Below are 22,227 nucleotides of genomic sequence, written 5' to 3'. Positions count from 1 at the left end.
CTTTTTGAAATAGGATTCTTGTTTTAATTCTGCAATCTCTTCTGTTGATTCAACTATGAAACTCCTTGTGCCCTTTTTTCTTAATCATGATGTTTCCCTGTTCAAAACCCAAGTTATCCCTAACTTCTCAATATAGGCTCCTCAATTTGTGCTGATAAAAGGCCTAAAGATAAGGTTTTAAGATGTGAAGGGGGTCAAAGTACATTGATCATTAGAGCTCTTTATTCTGCCTTTCTGTGAACTTTTATCTTAATTTGGGTTCTTGCGAAGTTTCAAGAACCTACCTCTAATTCTTTAAGAAGAATATGTTGGAATTTCATATGATCATTTTTAATCATTGTGTTTGAGGGATTCATAGTCATCTGCTTCAGTGTTGGCATACTTGAACAAATTATAGGTCATGTAAGTAATTGGTATCGGTAAAAAAGATTTAGGGATCATTTTAGACCTGGGCTTAAGGATCAGAAAAAAATCTAACCTTGGAAGTTGAGCACTAAAAGTATAGCACTAAAAGTAGTAAGCCAAATGTAGCAGAGATTTTCTTTTAAGTGTGTGGTGAAAGTAATGAAATTGGTAGGCACTTGAAAGTTTTGATATTAGCAGATTATGAGGAAGGAACACTTACACCATGATGGTGGCTTTATTTCCAGTCCTAACAGCTCCACAGATGGCATTTTGAGCCCTCTAATTCTGGGACTTGTAGTTAGCCTCCAATACCCTTTTTGGATCCCAACTCAAAGTAGCTGATGAACTGCTGCTTTTGTTCTGAGCAGGAGAGAAATAAACCATTTACAGCATTGGTACTGGTGTTTTCTTGTGTTCCTACCAGCTACCCATCTTCCTGCTAAGGAATGTTCCAGCTGTTGCTCCAACCTCTGTCAGAGTGCCAGTTGTAGTTCTGGTAAGTGAGTGACTAAACTGAGAGAGAATAACAGTAATAAGCTGTCATTGTCATTGAGGAGGTTCGTCTCTCCTGTCCTTAATCTTAGCAGGAGAGCGTATGACAGGGATTTTTAAAATGGGAGACATAGGCTGCTACAGTGTTGGAATTTCAGTTCATTTTCAGCTAGTGTTCGATTGTGGAGCACAGGGTGTTCCCAAGGGATCTGTGTGGACTGAAGCAGTTCTAAGAAAATTATGGAGAAATTGGAAGTTGTGATGGCCTTCAGGAGCATAGATCCTCAGGAAATGCTTGTCAAGTGAAGGAGCATAGAAGGAACATTTGAAGAGGAATGCATCTTACACCACATGGAATAGTATGAGCAAAGAAAGAAAGGTACAGAGGTGGAAATGTGACACTCTTTAGTGACTAGTGAGGAGACCACTAAATGGTGTGGATAACTTCTGTTGAGAAATTGGGGATCATTTTGTCTTCTTTTTTTTTTGGTGATGGTAGAGGGGGATCATTTTGAATTGGTAAATTGGGACCGTGTTAAAAGAGGGTTTTGAATGCCATGATGGGGAATTTGCATGTGATCTTTTACATGATGAACCGTTGACTTTTTTTTAACAGAACAGTGATGGGCTAGTATTTGAGGATTCCTGTGAGTATGGTTCACCAGTTTGACACACTGTAGCCTTGTGGTAGTAGACTTATTGGTGGGAGGAGGTGAGCTCCACGTCCTACTCCTCCACCATCTTGATTGCTCCCTAGGCTTTTATTAGTGTCACATTTACATGCTTCCAGGTCGTATGGAATAGTATTTGTTTCCTTGCATAAATTACTTGATATGGTACCACCCAACTTCCAGTCCACTACTCAGTGTAGAGAAGGAGGTAGGAGAGAAGAATATCTTAACATGGAATGGGTATTCAAACCCTCTTAATGTGGGTGATCACCTGGGTTGGATAATGGAGAGAGGTGCATAATATAATATAGTCCTCACCTTTATTGAAAGATAATAATAAAGTTTGTCTAATCAGATTGGAGAGTGCAAATGGCTTCCTTTTGTAAATGGTATTGCTTTATTGACTCAAAGCAATGTATAGGTAACCTTTTAAAATGTATGCTAAGTGTAATTTCTCAGCACATTAAATAATATTTAGAAGTCTGTCAGTTAATTGTTTAATAATCTCAGTCATTATTAGCGTGAACATTTATCTTGGTGTTTTTTATTCTTGGCAATTTACTTTGCTTCTCATTTCTCCCAGTAGAAAAAACAATCCAGCCTTTTAAGATTGTCTACCTTTTAAAACTGTGCTAAGATATTCAATTCTTAGATACATTTTCTTCCTTCAAAAAGGCTACTGGTAGATAAAACTGGAGTCTTGTAGGGAAAATCAATTATTTAAAAATATTTTTAAAAAGCTAACAGACTTTTTAAACAATACTGTTAAAATGCTAAGGAATCTATATGGGGGAATGTCTCAATTAGCTATTCTTCACTCATATCCTTGGAGCAAAATGTGATTCAGAATTCAGGATTTATCAGATTTTAGAAAGGTAAGAAGGTTCACATAATACACTCCTATGTACCAGTACCCAGGGATCAAACATTGTTATTATATCTGATATAAAATATGTGAATATTCATTCCAAATGGGATAAATAGAGATCATAAATAGCCTGTTGAGGTCAGGTTTTGTTGCCAAAAGGTTACCAAAGAACTTCTGATTTATAGTGCTTTTAGAAATAGAATATTTTCTGCTTTATAGATGCCACTTCTGCCTTAATGCTTTGTATGTAAATTACTTAAGGATGGTTATATGTAATCAATTTTATATTGATCAGCTGCTAATGTTTAAAAGCCAAGTCATTGTAGCTCCTCAGTTGTATCAGTATTCACAGTTACAAATAGCATAGTGAGGTGGTTAAAGGGCAGATCCTGAATCTGCTGAGGTTCATACCTAGGTGTCTGTACTGGGAAAGATACTTAACTTCTCTCTCTGTGCCTCAGTTTCCTCAACTATAGAAGTGAGAGTACTAATGGGGCCTTGATTATTTACCTCATAATAAATGCTCAGTAAATTTTAGATACTATTATTTGAGTTTTTTTTTCTAGTTGCTTTTTGCCTGTGGTTTGATTCCATAGTAGGTTTTTCTTCTTTCTAGGAATATAAAATTGCTTAGAAAGTATTCGCTTATATTTGTATGAACAGACAAGTAGTTTAAATTTATATCTCATATGTATATGAGATATAAATATATATAATAGATATATAGGTATACTTATCTACCTACTTATCTATCTATCTATATATAATTGTGAATAAATTCTCACAGAATTAGTTTGTATTCCTACCCAAAGGTATAAGAAACCAGAGGAACGGAGTCCATTGGTAGCAGCAATGCAACATTTCCTGCCAGTTCTAAAGGACCGTTTTATCCAGCTTCTTTCTGATCAGTCTGATCAATCTGTCCTCATCCAGAAACAGATTTTCAAGATCTTCTATGCTCTTGTTCAGGTAATTTTATAAAGTAGTTTTTATATGTAAAGTCAGTGTCTATCATTTGCCACCTTGAACAATGATAAAGAATTTCAGCATCTGAATATAATTTCACTTGAAAATTTACATTAAGTGGATAAATTGCTAGTCAAATATAAATCGCCAAAATTACAAATACATTAAAGTCTAACCAAGCATACTTTCCCAAATACACAAATAGCTCTAATAAATCTTAAATTATAAGTGGGCAATCTTAAGTTCTCTTAAACCATCTAATACTATTTACAAAATTAGTAAAATTTTCTTATGTCTTTCACCTTAAGAATTCACAAGTCTCAAAATCAGTTACTGGATTAGAGTTTACATCTAATGTGTGCTCTGTTATAACAGCCAAATATGCATAGATTGTCCCAGTAATTACAAAACCTATTCCTAAGCTTGACACAAAAATACTAATACTGTGGGCTTGACTGGCACACTGTAATGGGCCTTATTATCTTTGTATGTTGTTCTAAACCTTCCTGGGATAAAAGATCCCACTAAAGAAATGGTTGTGTCTATAGTCTCAGTGGACTATAATTACTTATGAAACAGAGTTTTTGATTAGGATTAAAATTCTGGCTCTTTTTGTGCCACATAGCCAAAGAAAGATTCATCTCATCTACCAGGACCTTGGTTCAATTCATGCCATTACTATTTTGTTTTAATCTCATTTAAATAGACCTGTGACTTTATTTCCACTAAGATTATTATAACTGACTCACTCGATTGGTTGGATTTTTCATGCCCTTGCTAGACCTTTAAAGATAATCTAATATCTTTCTAATGGCTTCTTCTTATATAATTTTTAAAAAAATGATTTGGATAGACAATATACTGTTTTTTAATTGTTTTTCCCTTTAACTGGTAGGATCACAACTTCTAGATTACAAAAATAAGTTCTTTTTATAAATTATTCTAGGGCATAGGACCCAACTAATTTTTTGAGACTAGTATACCTTGAAATCAAAATATAGTACTGTCTCATTTGTGAAAATAGAGGTCCTAAAATTCTAAATAGGATATTGATGTTGTGAGCCTATTAAGTGATGTGATTTATCCCAGGAACACAGGAATGGATCAAGAGTAAAAAACCAGTTTTTGTGATTAACTTTTATAATACACGAAAAGAGAGACCTGTAAACAATCTTTAAGGATGCCAGATAAAGTATTTGATAAAATTTAATAACCATATCTGCTTTTAAAAAGAACAAAACAAAAATACCTAAGAATCCTGGAATAGAAATTCCCTTACCTTGATAAAAAATGTTCACTAGAAATCACAATAAATATACCTCATGGTGAAAATCAGATACATTCCCAGTAATTTGGGAATAAGACAAGGATGCCCACTATCACTACCACAGTTCACCATTGTACATAACTAACCAGATCAGCCAGATGAGAAATTTGCCTATGTACTGAAAAAGGAAATGTGGATTGAATGAAGTACTTTTTGTAGGTTTTGTGAAGAGTAAAAAGAAGTTGGATTTTCTTTTGTAAAGATTTTTAAATATTGATTCTTGATTTTAATTTAGTATACACTACCACTGGAGCTGATAAACCAACAGAACCTGACAGAATGGATAGAAATTTTAAAGACTGTTGTGAACAGGGATGTACCTAATGTAAGTCTCTGTGTATTTCTTATATCACTAAACTTAAATATTTAGTTACCTTTTGAGAATTTTAACTGATATTTCCTAAAACATTCTTTGTGAATTTATATTATTTGTGAGGCAGATTTTTCTAGATAAAGAGACCATTTCATTTGTTTACATATGAATATACTAAGTGAAAAATTGTAAAGGGCTATTTTGTATATTATTAAGTGCTTGTATTATATCTGTTTATTCCATCCTAATTCTCTGTTTCTTCAGTTTTTAATTGAGTTCATAACATATGTCACCTGACATAGTTAGAAATTTTTTTCTTGTAGTGAGAACTTTTAAGATCTATTCTCTTAGCAACCTTCAGACAAACAATATAGTATTTTTAACTACAGACACCATGTAGGCAGGACTTACTTATCTTACAATGGGAAGTTTGTACCTTTTCACCATCTTCTAAAACTTAACTGTGGTAGTCATTTCACAGTATATACATATGTCAAATCATTATGTTTATACCTTAAACTAATAACAGTGTTCAATATCAATTATATCTCAAAAAGAAACAAAGAGCCCGTAGCTGGACTTTAGCCAAATAATTTGTCAGACATGCATGAACAGGGGTAGAACTTGATTTACAGGTTGGTCAGACTTTGTAGTTAGTTATATTACTTGCTTTTTAAATAACAACTTCATAGAGCTATAACTCAAATACCGTAAAATTTAATATTTTAAAGTGTACAATTCAGCGGTTTTCAGTAGTACATACAGAATTGTCCAACTATGTTTTTTTTTCCCACATATAATAACAATTTTTAAAATAACCACAATTTTTATTTAATATTCTAGAGAGGTAGGAAATTTATAATTCCTGAATCCCTAGTGTGTTTTAAGTACTTTTATATACCTTGCTTATTTAATCCTCCAAATAATTCCTTCTGAATTTATTTTAAACAGAGACATGGAAGGGTTGTGTAATTTATCCAACATAATTTTATTAGTGAGATAAGTGAGACTAGCCTCCTGTTTTGTAGTTTATTGCTCAAATTTTTATTTAAAAAAAAATGCAGAAGAAATAAATAGGATGTTTCTTGCATTCCATGGGAAACTAGTTTGATGTGTTATTTTCTGTACACATTTAATAGGTATAAAATACAGCTTTAAGAGTTTTCATACTTATATTCTGCACCTTTTTTGGTATAATTTGTAATCATAAACATGCACATATAAGTAAACAGTTCAGTGGGCTACGAGAGTCATATTCACCCGAGTAACCATCACCTAGAATATTTGTTGGTGGCTGGGTCTGGTCATCCTTACCATCACCATTCTCATTTCTAGCACCATAGATTAACTTTACCTGTTCTAAAATCTAATAAAAAGGTAATTTTTTGTATCTGCCTTCTTTTGCTTAATGTTACGATAAATTCATGTTGTGCCATGGTAGTTTGCTCTTTTTTATTGACAAGTAGTACCCCGTTGTATGGATGTACTACAGTTTATTTATTTACAAGTTGATAGACATCTGGGTGGTTTTAAGATTTTAAGATTACAAATAAGGCTGCTATGAATGTATATGTTTAACTTTATAAATAACTTCCAAAGTGGTTGTACCACTGCTCTCACTGGCCAGTGTATGGGAGTTTTGGTTGTTCCACAGTCTCATTTCTCTGTCTTGACTTAAAAATATGTCATGGATGTCTTAGGTCAATATATAATGAACCAATTCATTTTTTCAATGGATGTTGCATAATTAAACATCACCTTGTTAATGAATGTTTAGTTCTTGGCAGTTTTTCTCTGTTACAAATGGTTTTGTAAATGAATATTGTCATACATATATATTTAATGTATGTATACTAATATTTTTGAAACTAGATTTCTAAAATGAAGTTTCTCATGCCCTTTTGATTTGAACTATACTAGTTTTAATTAAGCTACTTGCCATGACCTTGATTTATATTATTTGGATCTTAACTAAAATGTTTGAGTTTAAACTTTTATAAGACTTTGAGAAAGCATGTCCTTTGTAACTAAGTAGTGAAATGAAGTGCCTCTTATATTTAAATAAGGGTTAATACTTTTCCTGTTCTAGCCTTTTATTATGAAAGGGCATCATTGGAGGAGGATTCATGTTTTTGTGAGTCTGTTCTGAACTCACTATTCCTTTTAGATTGTATTGTCTATCATTAAATAAATGTCTCTTTAAAGGAAACACTTCAAGTTGAAGAAGATGATAGACCTGAGTTACCATGGTGGAAATGTAAGAAGTGGGCTTTACATATCTTAGCAAGGCTTTTTGAAAGGTACACACATTTCTCAATATATGATAATTTGAGTTTATTTTTTTCAAGAATTTGGTTTTTTTTTAATAAGTGCTGATATAAAGCATTATGAAGACATGATGGGCATTTGAATGTTCTTTTAGATATGGAAGCCCTGGCAATGTTTCCAAGGAATATAATGAATTTGCTGAAGTATTTCTGAAGGCATTTGCTGTTGGTGTCCAACAAGTAAGTCTAAGATAATTTTTCCAAGTAGAAACACAACACTATTATGTTAATTTGTCTTGCTTATTTCTAGTTTCTTTGGCATTGAAAGATTGCATGTAGCAGTCTTTAACATTTTGAACACTGCAGTAGTTCTCAAATGTTATGGTCTCAGGACCTCCTTACACTCTTAAATTATTGAGAACATCGACAAGCTCCCATTTATGTGGGTTATTATACCTTGTGATATTTACTGTATTAAAAATTGAAACTAAATTTAATGGTATTTATTTTAAAATAACAAACCTATTACATATTAACAATACATGTTTTTGTTAAAAATAATTGTTTTCCAAAATGAAAAATTTTTAGCAGGAAGAAATGGCATTGTTACACATTTTTACTAATGTGTAAAAATTTACTTAATGTCTGCCTTAATAAAAGGCAGCTGTATACCCATCCAGCTCTGTATTCATTCTGTTTCAATTTGTTTTAATGGAAGTAAATAAAGATAATTTGGTCTCAAAGATAAGAAGTTGGAAAAGGAAAGACTTTTAATATACTTTTCATATAATTGGGGAAATTTTTGATATCACACCAACATTTGACAATGGTATTTTCTTAAAGGTTAATTGTAATTTAGAGTTTGAAACTGTAACAATAAACATTTCATCTTCTGTTAAATTAACATCCATTGCACTTTGAATGGGTCTTTTATCCATATGTGATTTTGTAACATCCTTCCTGGGTCATTGGAAAATATTGACTTATTGAGTCTATGCCGATTTTCTAAATGTTTATAGATTTCCTTATGTAGTTTTAAAAAATTACAGTCATTAATATCACCATTGATCTCATAACTATCTTTAAATATTGGAAAGCTGTCAAGTGGATCTAAGTGGTGGGTATAAGATTTTGAGAATTCTAGTTTTGCTTGAAAGCTCAAATTTTAACACCAGTAACATATTGTCAGTTTACTTGAAGTGAGAGGCTCATTTTATTTATTTTTGAGAAAAAAAATCTGCCACACACACGTCTAAATAATCATAATTTGTCTATCAGTTTTTCTTTCATGCTTATGATAATATTTGGTGGGAAAAGCTACTATTTCAGCTTTTCTTCCAACCATTGTACTTTGATATGTGGCAGAAGTGCTATATGTATACTTCCCACTTATTAATATTTATATTTCTGGTTCACTAAGGACATTCTAAGGAAAGTTTATTCTGTGATTATGTGGCTGTAAAGAATATGATGACTGCTAGTACACTTTAGTGCCACTCCTTTGATTCATGTTAGGAACCTGAAGTTTTATCATCACTGCTTTTGTACCATCGATGCAAATGTCAACACAGTAAAAAAGGGCAAATAGTGTTTTAGCATTATTATGAAAATAGTTTTGACCTGTCAGACCCTCTGAGAGGTCTGTGGACCCTATTTTGACAACTGCTATTCTCAAGTATCAAGTTGAATTAGAACTTTTGGTAGACATTAAATAAGTAGGTGAATGGTTTGGGTAAGATTTGCCTAGAAGCTGATTTTAGCAATATAGTGCTGTCTCAGAATATTGTGGTATGTTCCACAAGTAGCATATGGTTTTCTCTTTTTTATACTTAAGCAGAAACTAGTCCTTTGACACACAGTGTTACTTCAATTTGTTTATTTAAAATACTTTGGGAATAAATATGGTTCTCCACTACATAATTTTAAAAATTACTTTCTTTTTAAAAGAATATGGTGGGGCTTCCCTGGTGGCAGAGTGGTTGAGAGTTCGCCTGCTGATGCAGGGGACACGGGTTTGTGCCCCGGTCCGGGAAGATCCCACATGCCACGGAGCAGCTGGGCCCGTGAGCCATGGCCGCTGAGCCTGCGCGCCGGAGCCTGTGCTCCGCAATGGGAGAAGGCCACACAGTGAGAGGCCCGCGTACCACCAAAAAAAAAAAAAAAAAAAAAAATGGTGGTTATTTTATGATAATGACATGACCTGGGTAAGAAGTGTCAGATGTTTTTGCTAGCTTGTAAGTGGTTAAACTTTCTATTTAAACTTTGTTTTTTGATCAAAATTTTTTTTTTCAAAGGTTTTATTGAAAGTGTTATATCAGTACAAGGAGAAGCAATATATGGCTCCTCGAGTTTTACAACAGACGTTAAATTACATTAATCAAGGAGTTTCTCATGCTCTCACCTGGAAGAATCTGAAGCCTCATATACAAGTAATAATTTTCTATCTGAACTGTTTTTCTAGAAAATATAATAGAAATAACATTAATTACCAAAAAGGTTGAAAAAGTGCATTTTTTTTGTTGACCTATGCTACTTAGTCTAGTTCTGGTAATTGTACATTAGGAAAATGATGCAACATCCTGACAAACTTTATAAAAGGTATATTGTGGGGCTTCCCTGGTGGCGCAGTGGTTGAGAGTCCGCCTGCCGATGCAGGAGACACGGGTTCGTGCCCTGGTCCGGGAAGGTCCCACATGCCGCGGAGCAACTAAGCCCGTGAGCCATGGCCGCTAGGCCTGCGCGTCCGGAGCCTGTGCTCCGCAACGGGAGAGGCCACAACAGTGAGAGGCCCGCATATCGCAAAAAAAAAAAAAAAAAAAAAAAAAAAAAAAAAAAGGTATATTGTAGATATTCAGATTATTTCTTAATCTGAAACTGTTATCTTAAAATTTACCTTTAACTTCTTACTGTTGGATCATGATTAGTTTAACATGATTAGTTAACATCATGTAATTTGGAATAGGCAAAGGACTATTTTACCAAATTACTTTTGAGGCTAATTTGCTTATGTACTATTTCCAATGTAATTTATTTGCTTTATTTAGAACTGTAGGGTTTGATGGACTAAAATTTCACATTGCATTTTCTCGGAATACTTAACTGCTACCTATGTACACATGTCTTATAATGACTCGTTGCACAAAGGGTAAGAATATGTACGTTGATAGTTGATCTGAGAATGCATTAAATGCTTTACTGAAGTTTGATGTTAAGCTTTAAAACACAAACTGGAGAGTTACTTCTGTTTTAGCACTTAACGGAAATTTGAAAGTTTAAATTTGAAGACCGACTTATCTTAACTTTTAAATTGCAGGGCATTATCCAAGATGTTATTTTTCCATTGATGTGCTATACAGATGCTGACGAGGAACTTTGGCAAGAAGACCCCTATGAATATATACGCATGAAGTTTGGTAAGGAATTTTCACTTTCTTAGAAACAAAGTATGTCGGTAGTTAAATTTGTATACAGTAAACCTTGAATATTAAGGCCTCATCTTAGGAACTGAAAAACCTTCTGTCGCTTTAATGCAATTTATTCATTGTTTAGACTTTCAGGAAGCTATTCATTAGTTTTGGCATTTGAGAAAGATAATCTTCATTTTTAGCAGACACAAATACGGTAGTGTTAGTAGTTATGATTATTAGATATGCTTCTGGCACATGTCAAATCTGTTAGAAATTCAAGGTTACACCTTAAACATTAAGTGTCTAAACTATACTTCTGGATTCCATGTCAGTCATCGTGTGTGGAAATGGAAACGACGCATACCGGAAGCTGGAGTCTCTGCATGGGACTAAAGAATTGTAATTTGGCTAATGTTGAGTATTAGTCCTTCTTCGTACCAAAATCTTATATACTTTCTGTCGTTTGTACTTTTGTGACCCCATTGTGAAAATTCTCACAAGTAGTGGGGTTTTGTATGAAAGAAAATAATCACTGGAGAAATTGATGGATTAAGATTTAATTTGTACAGGAAAGACAAGGAATTAGGCTTTTACAAAGTTATATGTGGATCTGGGTTTGTTTTCATGCTCATCTTCCGTGAAGATTTAGCAAAAATTTAATGTCCTTATTTGTTGTTACAGAGCATCATTTGTAAATTATGTGAAAATGTTTGTTAAAAAAATTGAAATTACTATTTTCTGTATTAATTTTAAATTTATTCTCTAGATGTGTTTGAAGATTTCATCTCTCCTACCACTGCTGCCCAGACACTTTTGTTTACAGCTTGTAGTAAGAGGAAAGAGGTAGGTTATTTAACATGTGGATAACTTTTGCTTTAATACTTAAAATATGTTCAGATATACACTTGGGTTTTTTTTTTAATTTATTTTATTGAAGTGTAGTTGATTTACAATGGTAATTTCTGCTGTACAGCATAGTGATTCAGTTACACATATACATACATCCCTTTTCATATTCTTTTCCACTATAATTTATCACAGGATATTGAATAGATTTCCCTGTGCTATACAGTAGGACCTTGTTGTTTATTCATTCTGTATATAATAGTTTGCATCTGCTAATCTCAAACATATAGTTTTTAATGGTAGCCGTATAGGTCATTTTGTCGTCAGTGTTTTAAAAGGGTTGTTTGGATATCCAGTAAAGCATTACTTTTCTCTTTTAATCTAGGTACTACAAAAGACTATGGGATTTTGCTACCAGATTCTTACAGAACCAAATGCTGATCCTCGAAAAAAAGATGGAGCCCTGCATATGATTGGCTCTTTAGCTGAAATACTTCTGAAGGTATTTCTGTGTGTGTGTGTGTGTGTGTGTGCACACACGCAAGCACAGTTAGTTTATTTTAATGACAGCAGTTGAGATAAAACAGAATTGAGGTACAATTCACATACCATATGATTTGCCTATTGAAAGTGTACAATTCAGTGGTTTTTCATATATTCAAGGAGCTGTTTGCAAATTGCAAATTAAATGCAGATTTTCAATTGCGCAGAGGGTCAGCACCCCAACCCCCTCGTTATTCAAAGATCAACTGTTTGTGGTTTGCATGTATTTTCTGCCATTCTGTGGATTATCTGTTCATTTTCTTGATGATGTCCTTTGAAGTATACATTTAATTTGATTTTGAAATAATGTCCTCTATACTTTTTTGCTCTTGCTTGTGCTGAAGGTAATTCTTTTTGCATATGAGTTATCTTCTTTTCATGTTGCAAGACAATTGTAAAGTAGTGTTTTTTTCTTCTCAGAAAATTGATCTTTAAGGAAGTTTGTAAACATGAATATATCCCTTCACAGCCTAGGAACATCATGCTTTTGTGGCATTTTGTATGTTTAGAAACCTCACCTTAATTGTACACATTTCGTCTGACTTCATAAGATCTGAAATTTGTTTTCACTTTAAAGTTAATAAATGATAACTATTTCAAAGTGTAAGTAAATATTTAGACACAGTTCATCCTACTCCCAGAAACCTTGCCGCATATGATGCTTCACAGACTTCATCACCATGAATTTGTGGGTATATTTTGTGTATCTTTCAGCTTTTCTATATCTGTCCACCCATTCTTGTCTTCGTTTATAAAGGGTAAATTACGTGGTTATCTGTTGTGTCTGGGAATCTTGAGTGAGTTCTCTTTGCACATTCAGGTTTTTGTTTTAACTTTATGTTTTTAAATTTTATACTTAGAGAAAATTTGCAAAAATAGTTCCCATTACTCTTCACCCAGCTTTTTCTAATGTTAACATATTAGATAGCCATGCTGCAATTCTCAAAACCAGGATATTAATATGATACTATTAACTAATCTACAGACCCCTTTCACATTTTATAAGATTTCCCACTAATGTCCTTTTTTGTTTGGTCCCTGATCCAGTCCAGAATCCCACGTTTCATTTAGTTATCATGTCTCGTTAGTCACTTTCGTTTTTTTTAAGTGTTGTCAGTTTTTAATGTTGATCTAATACGCAGTTCAAGGAACTCCTCTTAAAAACTTGTTACCATTTAGAAAATATCCTATTTTAAGATTCACAGGAGTATCTTTAGATATCCAGATTATTACCCTGAGAGCAGGATATTTCTCAATCTATGTTGTATTGTTCATTTAGAACCTTTCCAGAGAGGTTCTTTCGCTATAATAGTTTTATATTAATGTTTTATAGTTATAGTTACAGTAATATAAATATAACTATTTATATTAATAGTTTTTTTTTTTTTTTTTTTTTTTTATGGTACGTGGGCCTCCCACTGTTGGGGCCTCTCCTGTTGCGGAGCACAGGCTCCGGACGCGCAGGCTCCGTGGCCATGGCTCACAGGCCCAGCCGCTCCGCGGCATGTGGGATCCTCCCGGGCCGGGGCACGAACCCGTGTCCCCTGCATTGGCAGGCGGACTCTCAACCACTGCGCCACCAGGGAAGCCCTATTAATAGTTTTTATAACAAAAAAACATTTTATAAGCTAAGGAATACAATTAACCACTCTTCCCGTTACTTAAGCACCATTGATGTTAAGGTTTGGCATAATTGCTTTCTAAACAAATGATGTAAAAGGATTAAAAAAATGTACCCAGTGATTTTTGATAGTAACGTTAGAGAATAAGAAAATTTGATGTGGATCTTATGGTTCAAAATTCCAGAATAAATGTATGTTTTGACATCAGCAGTCATTTTTAAAACTTGTGTATCTATTTGGCATTTGAGATGATTGTATTTGGAACTTTGTTTATTTTTACAGAAAAAGATCTACAAAGATCAGATGGAATATATGTTGCAGAATCATGTGTTCCCTCTCTTCAGCAGTGAACTAGGCTACATGAGAGCGAGGGTATGTTTTAAAGCTGTATTGATTTATACATTTATGTCTTGTAATGAATAACTGCTTATGTGGACTTTTATATGGAAACTTTTAAATGTTCACTTTAAAGCCATGTTTTATTCTAGACTTTTGTGTAAGTCTTTAAATGGCTGCTCATAATGTGTGCATAGTTTTCATCTGTGTCTGATAGCAGTGTCTGCCTGTGTTTTGCATTCAGATCTTGCTATCCACACAAACATCATGTAGCCAAAGAGTAAGTTGGGATCATAGTACTGGTCGAGTGTTGTGTCTTTAGACATATCTACCACTGGCCAGCCTCCAGATTCCCACACATAGAACTTTGACAATAGAGATATTGTCACATGGTGGAATTTAAGATACCTATAGTAACTCACTGCATTTTTTTTTGAAAAAGGCTTGCTGGGTCCTTCACTATTTTTGTGAAGTGAAGTTCAAAAGTGACCAGAACCTGCAAACAGCCCTAGAGCTGACACGAAGATGTCTGATTGATGATAGGGAAATGCCTGTAAAAGTGGAAGCTGCCATTGCTCTTCAAGTGCTGATCAGCAATCAAGAGAAAGGTAAAGGATTTATATCTCAAAAATAGCGCAGTGTGCTTACACGTAATTGTACAAGGCATAATCCTAGAAACTTGATACATTGTCTTCCTTTTTATTTGAAACAATCTCTTGTTTACTCTTTGGTATATGTTGTGCCAGGTTTTAAGGAGTTTTAGCTGTTTTGGCCAAAAGTTTTTTTCTCTTTCAGCTAAAGAATACATCACACCATTCATCAGACCTGTCATGCAGGCTCTTCTTCATATTATAAGAGAAACAGAAAATGATGATCTTACCAATGTAATTCAGAAAATGATCTGCGAGTATAGTGAAGAAGTTACTCCTATTGCAGTAGAAATGACACAACATTTGGTATGTTATTTGAACCAGTCATTTATGCATTACTTAGATTATAGTATTTTCACAGAGCTTCTGTATTTCAGGTACCATTCTAAGCCCTTGATATATATTTTAACTCATTTAATTCTCACACAATCCTATGTGAGGAATATTCCTGTACTGAGAGAAAATATGAGGTATAAAAAGGTTAAGTAATTTGCCCAAATTAGAAGGAGTGAGTCTGGGATTCACACCTGAGCTGTATGCGTCTACAATGCAGAGCTGTTTACTTGTACTCACATTGCATCATGACTACCTTGTTTGTGTGGTTTCCTGGAATGCTTTGGACCAAGTGAAAGATACAGATAATAGTTATAAGCAGATTTTTAAAGTGAAATTTGTATAAATAGTTATTTCATAGTTGACCTTTGTCTATTGTACATAGCCCCGAACTTCTGCGAATTAACAATGTAAATTATTTAAGGGTAATAGAAAATATGGACATGTACCCAACAATTATCCATTCATATTCTCTATACAGTGGTTTACTTGTTGCAGTTTATATTCTTGCTAAATACTGAGGTTTGAAGAATCTAACTCTTGGTATTTGCTGTGGATATTTTTAACAGCTGATTTTGAAGTGGGTAAAAGACATTTGGATAAATATAGTAGTGTTCATTAAAAGTATATTGCATTATAAAAAGCTGATTATTATGACTCCTCATAACTAATGACTTTGCTCAGAATTTTTCAAAATGATTGAATTCAATGGCAACAAAAACCCTGATGACTAGTATTTGGGCATTGTCAAATGTTAGCCAGTAATTTAAATAAAAATATTCATAATATTAAGCACTTTCTATGCCTTGCCTCACAGTATCTATGGAGATGTCAGGAAAAAGAGGTCAAGTAATCTGTTTAAGGTGACCTAGTAAGTGGCAGAGCAGTACCATTGATTATAGAGCCCAAGCTCTTAAATAATACTGGTTGATTTGGAAATGCTGATCGGTGGTGCTGTCCCAGTGAGAACATTTTAAAAATTAAGTTTTAGACAAAAATGTGTTTATACTGCTTTAATGGCAAACCTTAATTACATTCTCTTGAATGTAGGCAATGACATTTAATCAAGTAATCCAGACTGGGCCAGATGAAGAAGGAAGTGATGACAAAGCAGTTACTGCTATGGGAATCCTGAATACCATCGACACACTTCTTAGTGTAGTTGAAGATCATAAAGAAGTAAGAAAACGATCCAGTGTTGTAAAGGTTTTAGGGAATTTCAAGCCATTCTTCATCAGCTGTTCTATGCTTTTTGGAGGGCTCTGACTTATCTATTCTCTGGTCATCTTCTCACATACCTTGATTTTGCTATCTTTTAACTAGTACCCTTGTGTAGGTACCTTACAGATATTTTAGAAGGAATAGGAGGAGGTATTTGTATCACCGTATCTTTACCACAAGGCTCTGGGTTTTGGCTCCCTCTTAGGGTTACCTTTTCAGATCCAAAATTATGGTGATTCCTAGGAAAACATTCTTCCTAGTTTTCCTTTTTAATAAAAAAATTTTTTAGTTAGGGTATAATACATATAACATATACCACCTTAACCATTTTTAGTTGTACATTTCAGTGGTATTAAGTACATTCACATTGTTGTGCAGCCATCACCATCATCTTCGTAGTTTTCTTCTTTTACTATTGTCTTTTGGAAAGGTAAGCAAATTGTAATCATGAAGTTTAAAGGTGGAATTATTTAAAAAGAAAAGAGTAAAAAACATAGAAAACTAACCAGTACCCCTTACTTACCACCTGAATTTAACGTTCTATGGTATATCCTTAGACTTCCAGTAAGAAAAAGTTTCAGATAGATGTAATTGGAACCATTAGGGCACCACTTCTTAATCTCATTTCCCTACTTCCTTCCCTTAGAAGTAAGCATTGTTCTAAATTTGGTGTTTATAATTACAATGCAGATATTTAAATCTATAAATCATGTTTTCAGATTATCTACAAACTGCCTTTTGCAACGTGAGATTTTCAGTAAACTATTTTTTTTTTGTAGATTATAATTGGAGATAGCTAGAAGCCATGAATCCTATAGCTACCTTACGGTTAACAAATCAATTGTTTACTGTATTTGAAGAGTTGAAGATGTATTGAGTATATGTATTTGAAATGGATATACTGCTTCTATATCTGATTAGTAAATTTTATCTCATTTCCTCTCCCCCACTTTTTAAACATTCTGATGACTTTCAGGGATTTGGGATCCAATTGAGGACCATACTGACAAAAGGGGAGTTTGTATTTTCTGTCTATCTTGTATGACTTTGGGGCCTAGCTCACTATTATATAAATGAAGGTGGCTTAAAAACTATTGGGAGTGGTAGGAATAGTGCCTTATTTTAAATAATTTTTCAGTAAGCTACTTATTTACATCTCAATTACACTCAATTATATCTGGCCTGAATTAATCTATGTTTACACACAAAAAGATTTTAGTCTCTGCAGAATGATGTGGCTCCTTTATTTTCATACTTAATTGCATTTTTCCAGGAAATTTTTTCTTTATAGGTAAACTATGCATGTTCTTTCTTTGTTTGTCTCATTGTAATGGTATTTCATTAAATTTCATACCCATATTGATTCACAATTTCATAATGTGAGTCATTTTGAAACAAAGGTTTAAAATATTAATTTGTTCACAATATTGACTTTACATTGAAATGCATTGAATTATTATACATTGTTTAATAATTCATTCAGTGTGCTACAATTCCATATGTTTTTTTTTTTCTCTTTTAGATAACCCAGCAGCTTGAAGGAATCTGCTTACAGGTCATTGGAACTGTTTTACAACAGCATGTCTTAGGTATATACCTCTGTGTTAAGAATACACTACTATTTCATATGAGCAAGCATTGTCCTAATGACTCAGTATTCTCTTTTAGAATTCTACGAGGAGATCTTCTCTTTAGCACATAGTTTGACATGTCAACAAGTGTCTCCACAGATGTGGCAGCTACTACCTCTGGTATTTGAGGTTTTTCAGCAAGATGGCTTTGATTACTTTACAGGTAAGTCAAGTCATCATAGAAATACTGAGGATTCCTCCCCATTCAATTTTAGTGTATCACTTGAATACAGACTTTTGAATATTCTAATCTAAGTGTTTTGTTGTTTGGATAAGTTATCAGTAGGAATTAGTGCTCAAAGATGACCCGTACCATTGATTTCCATTATCCATTTTGATTTAGTTATCACTTGAGATTTTTTTCTTTAACACACATTCTTACCTTCTGCCCCATGTCAGTCTTCTTTCTATAATCTTTAACTACTAAATATGAAGGAATGCACTTTAATAATAGCCTCATTTTTACATTTAATTATAAATGAATAATTAAAAGTGAACTTTAGGGACAGAACATTCAGACTTGCTTTTCTTTTTCTGAGATTTTTTCAGAAACATAGCATACATGTTAGTAAAGATACTTAACTGATGCTTTTTATTAATACAGATATGATGCCTCTGCTTCATAATTATGTAACAGTTGATACAGACACACTTCTGTCTGATACCAAGTACCTTGAAATGATATACAGTATGTGCAAAAAGGTAGGTCACTTTTAGTTAATATAAGCATGTGAGGCTGGTGCTATAAAAAGTACAAAATTGTGAAGAGATGTGGTACCACATTATGGTGAGCATATTATACGGGTCTGACAGAATAAGGGCTTTAAGAGTTATAAACTGAAAATGGCTTTGATTTCTAGATCTCTCAGTAATGGCTTTGACAAGTATTTGTTTTATGTCTGCCCTCTGACATTTAATTGGAGTTATAAATGTTTGGGTTTTGGGTTTTTTAAATAAATATATTTATTTATTTATGGCTGTGTTGGGTCTTTGTTGCTGCGTGTGGGCTTTCTCTAGTTGGGGCAAGCTGGGGCTACTCTTTGTTGCAGTACGTGGGCTTCTTATTGCGGTGGCTTCTCTTGTTGCGAAGCACGGGCTCTAGGCGCGTAGGCTTCAGTAATTGTGGCTCGCAGGCTCTAGAGTGCAAGCTCAGTAGTTGTGGTGCCTGGGGCCAGTTGCTCCGTGGCATGTGGGATCTTCCCAGACCAGGGCTCGAACCCGTGTTCCCTGCATTGGCAGGTGGATTCTTAACCACTGCGCCACCAGGGAAGTCCCAACACCAGGCATTTAAAAAATGATTTCTCTTCATGACGTTTTTAGATGTGTTTGTCCTCATCGATGTCATTCCTTTCTGAACACTTAGTCACAAAATAATCATCTAGTTATGTTATTATTTATTGCCAAATTATATTGTTTATGTTAATACTCTGGGAACAGAGATATCTATACCATCTACTTTCCTATTCCAAAACCCTTATCCTTAACCCTTACATTCCTCTAGTGCTAATGAGCACATCAAGTCCATGCTTTTATTTCTTGTCTGGAGACAGCCTTTGCCATCAACAGATTGCCTCTACTTCCTGCTCATCTCACATTCCATTGTCAGTATTTTTTTAGACATAGTGGTTGTCAACTTGCTATGGTTCAGAATGGCACTACATGGGATGTGCTTTGATTATGTAGACCAGTATTACAGACGAATAACTCCAAATCCTATGGATGCTTTAGACTATAGTCTGTACAATGACTATTGCAGTCACTCATATTAATTAGAATACCTTAAATACTTCAGCAGCTATAGACTGATTCAAGGTTTTGTGACACCTCCTTGCAGTTTATATTTTGTATTGATCAGGTTCTTACAGGAGTTGCAGGAGAAGATGCAGAATGTCATGCAGCAAAATTGTTAGAGGTCATCATTCTGCAGTGCAAAGGGCGTGGCATTGACCAGGTCAGTGGAGCTATTCATGATTCATGTTGGAGGATTCAGAGAGGGAATCTTTCCCTTTACTTTTTTATTTTGGGCATTTGTTCTGTATATTTTGTATGTTGTTTATTATTTAATAATTCATTGTTTATTATGACACCTAGATAACATGTTAAAATTGTTTTATTATGACACCTAGATAACATGTTAAAATTGTTCATTTAAAATTTAACCAATATTTAATAATGATCCTATATTTAATATGTATGGAAATATGACTGGCAAGTTTTATGGCTACTTGTTATGCAAGGTAAGTTTTGACAAGATTTTTTTTTTAAGTATATTGTGAGAGTATTGTTTGCCACACTATCACTTTGCAATAAGATAGATTTAGTCATTAAATTTCCATGGTCAGTTTCAACAGGAATTTGAAAATCCATCTTTATTGAGACATAATTAAAAGATAACATTGTATAAGTTTAAGGTATACGGTGTGATGAGTTGATAAATGTTTATATTACAAAATGATTACCACAATAAGGTTAGTCAGTAGGAATATTTTGAATCCAATATTGCTATTGTGGTGGGGCTCTAATAGCTCAGTGAAGACTAATTTTTCTCTAAAATTGGATTTCCCACTGAACTGGCTCAGCAATAAAAATTGGATCATTTAATGGAAGGGGGGTTAGTTGAGGCAACAAGAAAGTTAATATGGGTGGGTAGTTAACGGCTGCTTTACTTAGAGTTTTGGAATGTTTTGCTATCTTTCTCTACAGTGTATTCCCTTATTCGTGGAAGCAGCTTTAGAGAGACTGACAAGAGAGGTGAAGACAAGTGAACTTCGAACAATGTGCCTACAAGTGGCCATTGCAGCTTTGTATTATAATCCACACCTACTTCTCAACACCTTAGAAAATCTTCGCTTCCCTAATAATGTTGAACCAGTTACAAATCATTTTATTACACAGTGGCTTAATGATGTTGATTGTTTCTTGGGGTAAGTGACATATATTGGATCTTTATTTACTTTGTAAGGAACTCTGCAAAATCTTTTTTAAAGGAAAAGAAGGAAATATTTTATTTTTATTTTATTTTTTAGGCTTCATGACAGAAAGATGTGTGTTCTGGGCCTATGTGCTCTTATTGATATGGAACAAATACCACAAGTTTTAAATCAGGTTTCTGGACAGATTTTGCCAGCTTTTATTCTTTTATTTAATGGATTAAAAAGAGCATATGCCTGCCATGCAGAACACGAGAATGACAGTGATGATGATGATGAAGCTGAAGATGATGATGAAACGGGTAAGGGATTTGCAATGGAGGAAGCCAGTCTTATTACCTAGTTAGAAATATCACTGGACTTGTTCTTTTAGCCCTTGTCCTAAAGAAATGTGGTATCATAGCCAAATGCTTTCATGTTCATTCATTCATAGAACTAGAGTGTAAGGTCCATGAAGGCAGGAACTTTCAGCTGTATCACCATTATGTAAAGCAGTTCTAGGCGTATATAGTTTCCAGTGTTGGCAGGGTTTTTGTGTGTGTGTTTATATATATTTTTTAATTTTATTTTTTAATTTTTGCCTGTGTTGGATCTTCGTTGCTGCACGCGGGCTTTCTCTAGTTGCGATGAGCGGGGGCTACTCTTTGTTGTAGTGCACAGGCTTCTCATTGCAGTGGCTTCTTTTGCTGCGGAGCACGGGCTGTAGGCACGTGGGCTTCAGTAGTTGCAGCACGTGGGCTCAGTAGTTGTGGCTCACGGGCTCTAGAGCACAGGCTCAGTAGTTGTGGCACACGGGCTTAGTTGCTCCACAGCATGTGGGATCTTCCTGGACCAGGGATCGAACCCGTGTCCCCTGCATTGGCAGGCGGATTCTCAACCACTGCACCACCAGGGAAGCCCTGTTGGCAGGTTTTTAGTGTTAGTAAACGTCTGTCTATTAGTGCTAAAATCTAGCTATATCTACACGGTAAAATTAAGTTAATTAGATGTTGGCTAATACATTTCACCTGTAAGACAGTATAGACTATAAGAATATAAACTGATAGGACGTTGTTTAAAAGAAATTATTGTAATGGTTTCAAAATATGACACTTGCCATTTTTGTCTTTTGTCATTTACTATCTTAGCCAGCCAGCCTTTAAAAAAAAAAAAATCTCATAAAAGGTATTCTGTGGATATAACAAACTATTTTACTTTACTGTTGGTATTTGATTTGGTATATACCATAAGTCTCAGAGCACACCAAATGCTGGTTCTCATATTATGCAGTCCTTTTTCAGACTTATAGTACTAACAGTTGTGGTTAGTTTTCTTAGATTTCTATGAGAATTTTTTTTTTTCTGTTTATTGCTGAATATGTATTTAAACACCAATTCCTGGAACTCTTCCTTGAATTTAT

The 22,227-nt window shown here is 34.1% G+C and overlaps 1 protein-coding gene and 1 non-coding gene across 3 annotated transcripts in view; both read left to right on the top strand.

Annotated features, from left to right (window-relative positions):
* The window catches only part of IPO7 (importin 7), a 47,749-nt gene that overhangs the window by 19,442 nt on the left and 6,080 nt on the right, over nucleotides 1–22,227 (top strand). For both annotated transcript variants that reach the window (XM_059069148.2, XM_067038645.1), the window contains 18 exons: nucleotides 3,249–3,405; nucleotides 4,965–5,054; nucleotides 7,248–7,342; nucleotides 7,465–7,549; nucleotides 9,604–9,738; nucleotides 10,623–10,722; nucleotides 11,483–11,559; nucleotides 11,948–12,064; nucleotides 14,010–14,099; nucleotides 14,506–14,671; nucleotides 14,859–15,019; nucleotides 16,097–16,225; nucleotides 17,790–17,856; nucleotides 17,936–18,061; nucleotides 18,503–18,600; nucleotides 19,754–19,849; nucleotides 20,602–20,822; nucleotides 20,925–21,130. In XM_059069148.2, the coding sequence (XP_058925131.1) occupies nucleotides 3,249–3,405; nucleotides 4,965–5,054; nucleotides 7,248–7,342; nucleotides 7,465–7,549; nucleotides 9,604–9,738; nucleotides 10,623–10,722; nucleotides 11,483–11,559; nucleotides 11,948–12,064; nucleotides 14,010–14,099; nucleotides 14,506–14,671; nucleotides 14,859–15,019; nucleotides 16,097–16,225; nucleotides 17,790–17,856; nucleotides 17,936–18,061; nucleotides 18,503–18,600; nucleotides 19,754–19,849; nucleotides 20,602–20,822; nucleotides 20,925–21,130 (2,216 nt within the window). The remainder of the gene's footprint in view (nucleotides 1–3,248; nucleotides 3,406–4,964; nucleotides 5,055–7,247; nucleotides 7,343–7,464; nucleotides 7,550–9,603; nucleotides 9,739–10,622; nucleotides 10,723–11,482; nucleotides 11,560–11,947; nucleotides 12,065–14,009; nucleotides 14,100–14,505; nucleotides 14,672–14,858; nucleotides 15,020–16,096; nucleotides 16,226–17,789; nucleotides 17,857–17,935; nucleotides 18,062–18,502; nucleotides 18,601–19,753; nucleotides 19,850–20,601; nucleotides 20,823–20,924; nucleotides 21,131–22,227) is intronic.
* LOC131760665 (small nucleolar RNA SNORA23) lies at nucleotides 14,243–14,426 on the top strand. Its single transcript, XR_009336770.1, has one exon. It is a non-coding gene; the product is annotated as a small nucleolar RNA SNORA23 (small nucleolar RNA).

The sequence above is a fragment of the Kogia breviceps genome, chromosome 7 (assembly GCF_026419965.1).
Source record: "Kogia breviceps isolate mKogBre1 chromosome 7, mKogBre1 haplotype 1, whole genome shotgun sequence".
Classification (NCBI taxonomy): Eukaryota; Metazoa; Chordata; class Mammalia; order Artiodactyla; family Physeteridae; genus Kogia; species Kogia breviceps.
The sequence above is the reverse complement of the archived record's forward strand: the minus strand, read 5'-3'. Positions and strand labels throughout refer to the sequence as shown.